This window comes from Pollicipes pollicipes, unplaced genomic scaffold (genome assembly GCF_011947565.3).
Source record: "Pollicipes pollicipes isolate AB1234 unplaced genomic scaffold, Ppol_2.1 Scaffold_1600;HRSCAF=1878_pilon_pilon_pilon, whole genome shotgun sequence".
NCBI classification, from domain to species: domain Eukaryota; kingdom Metazoa; phylum Arthropoda; class Thecostraca; order Pollicipedomorpha; family Pollicipedidae; genus Pollicipes; species Pollicipes pollicipes.
Genome location: NW_023595962.1, coordinates 20,358,275 through 20,369,403, shown reverse-complemented (window position 1 = coordinate 20,369,403; position 11,129 = coordinate 20,358,275). Strand labels below are relative to the sequence as shown.

Below are 11,129 nucleotides of genomic sequence, written 5' to 3'. Positions count from 1 at the left end.
CTCGGAGTCGGGTCCGGTGAGTTCGTTCACCGATACTCGGAGTCGGGTTCGGCGAGTTTGTTCACCGATACTCGGAATCGGGTCCGGTGAGTTCGTTCCTATCAGATGTCGAGTTCATCGAACAAAGATTGCACCCACGCTCTCAAACGCTCGAAAAGGTTGCGCGGACACCGTGCATCAGCAGCGTATCAGCGGGACGGGGGCGTATCCCACCAGGACGCGGGGTCGCTACAGTACTGCCCTCTTATACATCAGTGTGAGCCATAAGAAATGTGCGAAGCGATGTGTGCAATGAAAGATGTTGCACACTATCATGCAATTCATGTTTCCGCCCTTTTAGTTTACGGATATGATAAGCGAATGACTTCGCGCGGCCGATTTAGGTATCAGCATGAGCGGCACCTGTTGACCGCCTATCAGGCGCTGCACCGCTGCTGAACCGGCGCTCGGCTATCTTATCGCAGTTGAAGGCTGTCTAGGCCCGTGCTGCCTTCGCCAGCATTGTCCCACGCCGCCGCCGATGGTTCAGCCGACGCTGCTCCCGCACGCAACGGCTGACCTTGGTCACGTGACCAGCCATGGCGAAGCCTGTGCGGGTCACTGACCTGCTGGTGCTGCTGCTGTTGCTCTGCCCATATGGAGGTAAGGAGAGAGAGAGAGAGAGAGAGAGAGAGAGAGAGAGAGAGAGAGAGAGAGAGAGAGAGAGAGAGAGAGAGAGAGAGAGAGAGAGAGAGAGAGAGAGAGAGAGAGACGAGTTGGGAGGTGTAGGCGTGGGTTTTGTAAAGTCAAATAATAGATGGAATGTCACGCTTCCAAGCAGTGAACTACGTTTTGAGGCGCAAATCTGATCAATGTTCCGAGTAAACAACACCAAAAATCTGGTAAACATGGTTCTGTAAGATGGCATACATAGCGAATAAGGAATGCAGATTACCATGCAGAAAAATCGTCAAATGATTGTTTCGTAACAAAATGGGATTTTGGCTCGAAAAACGCAAGGTGGAGATAGTTTGACTGATCCTGCAAGGGGTGTCGCGGTTTAACATCGATTTAGCGTGAGGTGATGAGCCGATCGGAATGACCTAACCTACCCCCCATGCCCGATTTGTTTCCGGATTTTGGCCACTTTGATTTGAGTCCCTGATGTCCCTAACTTTTAAGAAAAGTAGTTCATAAATTTCAAACTTTTTCTGCGGAAAGTCAACTTCCCATTGTCAAACTAAGCGAGGCTGTTTTTGTGACAAGCCCAGAATGGGTGTAATTCACCAAATAAGACATGACAGTAACTTGAATCTTTGTGAGCAACAAAAATAGGTGTCGTTCTCGTCCATCGAAGGTGGTCAAAGGAGCAAAAGATGGTTTTATGCAGAACGGCGCGGTCTGTCACGTACAGAAGAGAGCCTACGGAACATTTTTAAGTTCACCTCCGCGATTTACCTAAACATAAAAGTAAAACTTGTCATGTACGACCTTCTTAATAAACATGTCGATGACACAGGACGGAGTACGTCACGACTTCTGATAGTTCTTAAGAGTGGTCGTTCTAAAATATCGCTGCCAACGCTTAGACAAGTGACGGAACTTTTATATGCGCGAGCAAGTTCTCAAATTTTGGTATAATGAGATGGTAGCTCTGTCGTTCTGTAGTTCTAGGTACGAGATGGTAGTTTAGAATCTCTCAGTATAATGAGATGGGAGTTCTCATGCTGAAGATAATAAACATTCATTACAACGGAACGTTACAATTAAGAGAGCCTCTGTCGGACCTTTGGCGCCTTCTTCAAAAGCACTGCGGTGATGAAACCTCGGAACCAGTAGCGTCTCATAAAAGCGCTGGAAAATGCCATTGCAGCCCGTCAAGATGTAATGAGGGGGTTAATTTTAAACGGAGTTTGCCACATCTGCATGGGACTTTCAGTAAAAAATCCATATTGAAGATCATTCGGTGCAGTTTACAGCCGTGGCCATCTTAAGACTCAAACCTTTCTAGTTTCTGAGCTTCACGCCAGCGAAGGTGTGCAGTGTTTTTTAAGTAGAGTATACCAAGCTCACTTCGGCATTCATGACATCATTATGACGTCATTCAAATCCTGTCATTTCATAAGCCACGCGGGGATCAAGGCAAATAAAAACATAATGGTCTGGTGGCTCATACCTGGTGTTCGTGAACACGACTTCAAAAAATGCAATGGCCGTCAATTGGCTCTGAATTGAGGTAGTGCAAGGTATCATGACGTAATCAAGCAATGACGTTTTGAGGGGCATAATAAACAAACAGAAATATCGTGTGGTGAAGAGCAGTCTGTTCTGCTTAAAAGTATACCAATATTCTTAAATGATCTTGTTTGATCACATTTGATGATTGCTTCAATATATTCACGTGAAACGTTTCCTTTATGGGTAGGGTTCCGCATTTGTACGTGACGGCGAAAGTTCGGAAGGGTGGGTAAATTTTAACAACCGTTAAAAGTGACTAGTTGTATTTTTGATTGCGATCACCTTGAGAGAATTTGAGAAAAACCAACAGCAAAGTGACGCAAACAATGTTTCCATGCGGAAGATGAGTCCCAAACGCCATTCTTCTAGCCGCTCATCAAAAGTTAGGCGAAACCTACAAAAAAACCTACTGAAACCTACTGAAAAACACGTATGTCCTCTGCGTGCAAAGATGGGGCGTTCGAGAAAAAGAAAACCGAAATAAGTGAACCTAATGCCGAACCTTGACAGAAAGGCACCAATGTTGTTGGTGAGCGGCCGTGATAGCACCCCGCGTCCGGATCCAGCACTCAGGAACGCACACTCTGCGTGTAGTTCAGTGGGCTCGTGGGCGTGTAGCCCGTGGGTGTGTAGCTCAGTGGGCTCGTGGGCGCGTAGCTCGTGGGGGTGTAGCTCAGAAATTAGACGGACTTAGGTTTTAAGAAGGGCAGGATTGTGAACAGCACGGAAAGGTCTTCAGATGGCCATTTCAGTCCAAAAATACATGTAAGTGTGGAGCACTCCCTTTAAGACTGCTTTGCCGAGGTTTCTCATTCGCATAACCTATCCCTCATGAACTTCATACTGTGGTACAACCCCAAGAATTACGTCCACGTCGACAAGGTAGCGATCCTTCAAAAGCACAAGGGCACGTGCAGGCTTAAGATAGAGCGCATTCCCGTGGGCTGTCGACCAGGCAGTCGACCACCTGCAGCAGGCTCAGCTGTTTGGCATACTGGACCGTCAGGGGACCCGCCTGGAGCATCTTGCTGTCACGCTTTGCCGGGCGCGGGATCATTGATGACTGCCGCCGTCGCTGATCGTGTTTTGTCGTTCAGTTGGCATTCGAATACCACCACAGTCACGACTGTGCGCCATATTAACCTGCTAATGTTGAGGGCAACGTGGAGCAAGTTTTGATTTAGCCGCCCCGTGCTTTAATTTTTTAGCATTTTTCAGTCAATTGATTTTTTACTTCAATCCAGGCGTTATCATCCGAAAAACATTTGTTAGATATTTGCAGACTGACCTAAAAGATGGAGATGTTGGCATGACATAAATATTAGACACCTATGGGACACTATATGGTACGAAATGGGCCTTATGCTAACAGTGATGTTTCTAGGTCCCTTCTACCTAGTGTAACAGTAGTTGAAATAATTTAGTTGCACTTCTTTTTCCCAGTATTCCTCACTTACTCAGATGCATTGAGGAGACTAAAAGGAGCATAGGGGAGGGGGGGGGGGGAGTCAGGGCAGCATTGGGGGAAGGGGGCTTAAGCCCCACTCTTGAAGTTTCTGGTGTGACGCCCCACGATCTTGCCCTCCTTTGGTCTCAATTTAGGACCCATGTAAGATCATGTTTAGGTACCGTATGGATCTTCTATATCCTTTATGTGGCATGTGCCTTATATCCTTAAATGTGCCAAATTGAAAGGTAAATTAGCAAGACAAAAAGCAAGCTCAGATGACATATTTTTAGATTTAATCCAAAGCCATCTGAATGGATGGATTCCTGGGATCAGAGCTCACACTGAGCAGTGCTTGCTGTGTGAGCCATGACGTCTATCGCACGATAGCTCAATTAAGGCTCAACGGCATGATTTAGTGGCGAGGGTTTAACGTGACGCAGTGCTCGGCACGATCCGTACTGCTCTCTGAAGCCGCCTAACATCTAGCGCTGCACGGCCGGTGCCACCGCCCGCAGGCAGTACCTGCCCAGAGCGAGCCGCGAGCGCCCTGAAGCGACTCGCCGCGAATGAAAAGATCGTGAGGCGTGCACTCTAACCAACGGGACCATCGGGACGCACAGCTAATGCAGCGATGTACAGTGGTGTCATTTCTGAGGTCTGATGGTTGGCTGCCTGTGTGATGATGAACTTTTAATCCAGATGTGATGCTAGTTTCAGCAGAAAAGAGTACAATGTCTGGTGTGACTGACACGATGAGAGCAACTATGAAATTACCCCAATTCAGAGAACGACAAATTTGCCATCGTCAGTGAGGGAATTGCCAGCCGTCAATTAACGTTATCCAGTTTCTGATGCAACGCTCAGTGTGACGTCATAATCTCTGACAGAATCAACGCAAGCAGCTGATTCGACCGAAAGGCGCTGCAGGCTCTTCAGTGGGCAGTTCAAGCCACCACCCAGGGTGCCTATGGTGCAGCGGTTAACGCGTCTGCGTTGACCATTGCTTGTCTGGGAAAGTAAAGATTCGGGGTTCGATTCTCCGCGGTGCCCGACTTTCCTGTCAGGGTCAGGGGCAGACGACGCCATACAGCCTTCGCAGCTGAGTGCGTCGTAAAGCACCAATAACACGCGACATGCTATGAGCCCATCAGGGTGTCCACACAGTGAAGAAGTTTGTGCAACGATGACATTCGACAATTAGCACCCTTACCTTGCCATTGCTGCATCTCAATTACCAACGTTGTCAAGTTCAACGTCAGTGTAGCTGACACCGTGGGGGATGACACGGGGATGCGCCCCTCACACACTTCAAAACTTGTGTGGGGGGGGGGGGCTGGTCCCTAAAACGGCAGATTCAAAATTATAGTTCCAGTGAAGCAATTAAAAATCAAAATGTTATACAGACTCCTAAACGTGCTTGATGCAGGGATTCCAACGCCGTAGAAATAGCAAACCTAAACCATGCGCGAATCCTGTCAATGGAAGCCTCCTCAACTGTAACCGCCAGAGCTCAGCACTCGCGAGTACCGTGGTTGTCAACGTTCGATTGACACTGCTCAGTTGCTCAGTTGACGTGTTTGCGAGCACAATTATTTATTACATCCGCCACACAGCGGATGACGCCCCACAAGGCACGCGCGAAAAGGCTTTCGAGGGTTTTCATGCGCATCAGAAATAAGAAGAGGCGACTGGATTTCCTCTTAAATGACACAAGGTAAATCAGTAGGTCATAAAAGGTTAACGTTAACCTGTTTTGAAAGTGTGCGTAACATACGAATGGGCCAATGAATCCGGACCTGGACATTGACTTCTGATCATTTTAAAGTGTGTGTACCATACGACCGGACCTACAACCCTGGACCTGTACCTCTTGATCCCTGACATGACGTAACCGCCGATCGATTTCTAACGATGCTAAAGCCCTTTCATTACTGCATACCTTCATATAGCTTGATGTACCTTTATACCTTTATATCTTTATACCTTCATACATTTATACCTTTTTAATTTATACGTTTATACTTTATACCCCTATACCCATATACATTCATACCTTATACTTTTTACCTTTATACCTTATACCTTTATACATCATACCTTTATACCGTTATGTCTTTACCTTTATACCTTTATATAACTTTGTATACATTTATATACCTTCATACATCTTGATGTACCTTTTCATTATAAGCCTTTTCATTACACATTTGAAAACTTGCGTGCTCGACTTTATCCGTGATTTAAAGTCCAGCAGTGCTATGGAATTAATTAAGCATGCTTATCCAACTTTTTAATCGTTTAAATGTTCTGTTTCTTCTTGTGCAGCGTAGTAGATGTTGATACAGATATGTGGGTCCAAAACCCATAGCAATGCACATACCACCCCTAGTACACTCCAACGGCACAGGTAATCGCGCTTTTTCTCAAATTCATCTTAAACTCATAACGGGCAAGGGGAAAAAAGCAATATACTGTATACACTTTATTTATAACATTAATGCAATTAACCAGCTCCATAAATTCTCCATTGAATACAGCGTGATGGAGAAAGCGCCATCTTCACATTAGCTTTTAACATTCAGTTTTGGAACTGGGCTCTGTCCAATGAAGGCCGATCTGGCGCTGTGTGGTCGTGTTGTATCAATGTTCAGTGCGTAACACCTGTCGCAATCCAATCTGGCATAGTGTGTCGTGCTGTATCGGTGTACAGTGCGTAGCGCCCGCCACGATCCTGCCGATCTGGCGCTGTGTGGTCGTGTTGTATCAGTGTTCAGTGCGTAACACCTGTCGCAATCCAATCTGGCATAGTGTGTCGTGCTGTATCAGTGTTCAATGCGTACCACCTGTCGCAATTCAATCTGGCATAGCGTGTCGTGCTGTATTGGTGTACAGTACCTAACGCCCGCCACGACCTTGCCAGTCTGGCACTGTGTGGTCGTGCCGTATATTTGCGCAGTGTAAGTGTAAGGGATGTCTGCTCCTGGATGTCTTGACTGTGAGGTGAAACCGCTGCCGCCTGGCCAGGCTTAAGCTAACGCCACTACCGCCGTTAGCAGTGGTGACCAGGAGTGTGCTTGCTGACCATGGCTGGCGCGTTCTTTTGATTTTAACGTATTGTCTGATTTAAACAATGGCCATGGCGCATATTATACGTCGTGGCTTATTGACATGAATGGAGAAGAAATATAGTGGTATAACTTTGTCGGCATGGCAAAGTCATAGGTCAGCAAGTTCACGTAGAAGACAACTAACACAGATATGCGGCGTGCAGCATAGTTCAGGCGAAGCAACCAACATTCAATATTTATGCGCCACATGGTCCTCACTGTTTCGTTTCGAGTAGTTTCATTAGGGCAAGCCGGTGAAATGACGTCGACCTGTTTCAGAGTCTCAGGATTGCGGACATGTGGATGATATTTTCGTCAACAACTGGCTCGAAACTGACCAGAAGACTATGAAGAGGGTGACCTGCGAGCACGCTAAAAGTAAGAGACCATGACGCAGCTGGAGGCTCTTTTCCCCGGGATCTTTTCCGGGAGGATCTTTTCCCCTGCAGGTAAAAGACGCATCACCGGTAGGATTTGGGGTACTCCTGATTAACAAGACCAACGGTATGCCTTTTAAAACACATCACAACTATTGTCCTTCGGAACTGTCCACAAGTCCGAATTGAAACTTTATCGATGAAGTAATTGACAGCACTGGGTTCATTCACTTTTGTCGAAGGGTCTTCAAACCAATTTGATGTCAGAGCTTCCAAATCCTGAACAGAACCTAGTTTCAACCAGGCTGGCAGTGAGGGCGCTAGTGGCCTCCGGGCGTGCGAGCCTCCGGGCCCGCCGCGCCGGCAGCACCGACCGCACGCGCCGGCGGCAGTGACCGCTGGTGGGGCCTGAGGTCGCTGCGAGCCCACGGGCCCGCCGCGCCGGCAGCAGTGACCGCCCGCGCCGGCAGCAATGACCACTAGTGGGGCCTGCAGTTGCTGCGAGCCTCCGGGCCCGCCGCGCCGGCAGCAGTGACCGGCCGCGCCGGCGGCAGTGACCGATGGTGGGTTTGTGTCGTCACACGGTCTCGAGCGTTTTCCAGTGTCATCACAAGTTTCCGTGGAGATATTTCTCAACCCGGACGTTATGCAAAGCTTCCAATGAAAAATCTATGGTCTCTGTCCGCAGGTCTGTCAGGTAAAGATGAAAACACATCTGCCAACTTGCACAGCGATAACGTGCGATTGTGGGTGACGATGGCGCAGTGGTTAACGCGTCTGCGTCTACCACGCACGTCTGGGAAACCAGAGGCACGGGGTTCGATTCTCCCCCCGCGCGTGCGCGCGCGCGCGCGCGTGTGTGTGTGTGTGTGTGTGTGTGTGTGTGTTGTGTGTTGTGTGTTGACGCTTACATTCCGAGCTTCTCAGCTAGCTGTGATTTTTATCGCGTGACCTTATGGGCCACGGTGTGCTTTTGAAACTACTTATGAAAAAAACACGTTTGTATGGGTTTGTTCATAATGTCGCTGCTAGACCAGCCGTCGTCTAGTCGTCCGTCTAGTCGTCCGTCTAGTCCTCCGTCTAGTCCCCGTCTAGTCCCCGTCTAGTCGTCCGTCTAGTCCTCCGTCTAGTCCTCCGTCTAGTCCTCCGTCTAGTCCTCCGTCTAGTCCCCGTAATAAGGTCACGGCGAGACAGCCAGACATACTTCGAGGGACTACGGATAACATATGCGGTTGTGATCTGTTGTTCCAGCTGTGACAATGACTGGCCAGAACGACACCGACCACTTCGATGCGTCCGAGTTCGTCAGTGTAAGCGTTGTCGACCCTCACAATGGCACCATCGAGTTTTTGCCGGGACCAAAACTGCGTGGTATACGGGACTATCCCAGCCCGGTAAGTAGCATTCTGGTGTAAAGCACTTGTGTCATGTGTCATGTACGGTGTCATGTACGGTGTCATGTGTCATCTCTTGTGTCATGTACGGTGACCTTCATGCCTGTTTGCACACAGTGCGTGCGATATTCAAGCCAATTTTGCGCTGAACAACTCACACTCACTACCTAATCAACTTGATCTTTTTATGGGTTCGCCCCGTCACCACCAATCTGAGCTCATTTCATCATATCTGATGCCTGCTCCATTATCTTCAAATGCGGGACATTCCCTTTAGAGCGCTCGCTATATGGGACACTGGGCCAGCTTCGTACCGGTGGTGGATGCCGTGCTGAGAGTCTGGTGATGCCGGAGGGCACGACGGACGAGCGCCGTAGCACGGACGATCAGTGCTGAGCATTACGGCTCGTCAAACATTTGTCACCAACTTCTGCCTTTGATCTGCAATTACACGATCGCATGGTGGGATCGGAACTCATGCAACAAGCACTGCTTGGTATGAGCTTTAATCCCACAGATGCATGTATTCAACAGGCTCAGACTAAATCTGCAAAAATTGTCGCGATAGAAATGTTGCCACCATTGCACTGTGAATGACTGTTCAATTTTGTTTTCAGAAAGCAAAGAATACGTTGCTCGGAAAATGTGTAGTGATCTGCGGTGGAGGGGTAAGTGGAAATATATGCTTACACGTGTTTTGAATGACGCTTATGGTTATTGGCAGGCATGGGATCTTGAGTGTATGGATGAGTGGAACTCCCGCTTGGTTTTTAAACCTGGCAGGACTGAAAATGTGTTTTCATTTCAGTTGACCTGATATTTGGATGCTTGCATGCATGCACGTGGGAAGCCGTGATGTAATTTCATCATTAATCGCTAAAATCTGCAGACGACTCAGCGATAGTTACCGTGTTACGAATGCGTCAAAGATGACTGGTTTAGGTAGGCCATTTTGTGGTGAATATTCATGAAATTCAAATTTTTTGAATTCGTAAATGAGTTGGTTTTATTTGATTCTACACATATGTTCTGATTCTTCAAATTCTTAAACTCAAATATATTCCTAGACTGCTGAATATCGTGACTTTATGTATTTTGGTCCGTATCATACACATCAGCACCACTCTGCACAGGCATCGACACAAAACCAGACAACTTGTACCATCAATTGAGCCTACACTTGAGGAAGAAATAACTCTGGGTTTGCTGCAGCTTTTAACGAGGCTCATCATTTGGCGCTTTACACACCATACGTTGCAATACCATGCTGTCATGTCTATGCTGTGCTTGCTGTGATGTGGCGATTACTGCAGCATTGAGCATCATGGTAGACTTTTTCGACACAGCGTTCGGTCAATGACCAGCCTGAGCTGTTTGTCAGCCGTGTTTGTGAAACGTCCACTGTTTCGAGCTAGGTTGCGAGCTCGATTGAGCTTAGATTAACGAAACAGGAGAAAACGATTTGCTAACCAGGCTTGGTCTACCGGCTGTTCTTCAGCATTGTTTGTAACATATCCATTGTTTCGAGCGAGGTCTTGAGCTAGACTAAGCCTAGTTAGTGAAATAGGAGAAAACAATTCGCTAATCTAGGCTTAGTCTACCGGCTGTTCGTCAGCCATGTTCGTAAAATATCCATTGTTTCGAGCGAGGTCTTGAGCTAGACTAAGCCTAGTTAATGAAATAGGAGAAAACAATCCGCTAACCTAGGCTTAGTCTACCGGCAGGAGCCGCAGTCGGACCAGAACTGACCTGCCCAGATCTCTTACCAAGCTAACGCGCGCCCTGGCGGTTTTCAGAGCACAACCTTCTCATTTACGGCAATTATCAAAGACGCCAACACAGCCCAGCCGGCGTTCTCGGCGCCATCGTACGCCCTCGAAGTGGTCGAGAATTACCCGATCGGCGTGCCCCTAACGCAGCTGACTTTCGAGGCCTCAGGTGCGTCAGGGAGCCAGTCCGTCAGTGTTGCAGGGTGTGCGGCTGTGTTTTGCTATTGATACAGACTATCGATTGCAGAATATCTGAAAGAGATTGCCATATTACCGGTGTGATATTACTAGCTTTACTTTGAAGCAAAGAGCTGCTGACAGTCCTCGAGTCACAAAGTACTCAGCGCCTGCTAAGCGGAAAGATCGTGGTCACAGGACAGCTACGTCATAGATTTGTTCTTTTTTCCCACTTTTTACGTATAATGCCATCCCATATTTACATTTTAATCCTACGACTTCCGTTCAGTTCTTTCAAGTGCAAAGCGGTGATTAGACTGGCTTAGAGTAAGTTCTCCGCCAGCCAGGTAGCTGTGGGATGCTGTGCGATACTTTCGAAGGCATTCTCAAGGACTGACGAGGATTTATCGCCCGAAAATCTGCTGATTCTCTTGTCCTTATGAGAGCTACATACCTCTTGATTCGGAATACTGACTAGCAGCTATCAAGTATGGTAGACCTGTTCCGAGTACAAATGGCAACGATGCATGATACTTGTCACATCTCGCAGGCGATGTCCCGGAGGACAGGTCTTTTTCAGAAGACCCTTTGAGCCAACTGAAACCTTTTTGAGTCCTTAAAATGTCCGGCGCTGATAT

At 47.7% G+C, this 11,129-nt stretch overlaps 1 protein-coding gene across 1 annotated transcript in view; it reads left to right on the top strand.

Moving 5' to 3' along the window:
- Positions 1 to 522: 522 nt before the first annotated feature.
- Positions 523 to 11,129, top strand: part of LOC119090759 (cadherin-99C) — a gene marked incomplete in the record, with an annotated part of 30,571 nt that continues 19,964 nt past the window's right edge. Inside the window, 6 exon segments of the mRNA XM_037213581.1 lie at positions 523 to 642; positions 7,054 to 7,152; positions 7,840 to 7,848; positions 8,403 to 8,545; positions 9,163 to 9,213; positions 10,342 to 10,483. Of these exon segments, the coding sequence (XP_037069476.1) occupies positions 579 to 642; positions 7,054 to 7,152; positions 7,840 to 7,848; positions 8,403 to 8,545; positions 9,163 to 9,213; positions 10,342 to 10,483 (508 nt within the window).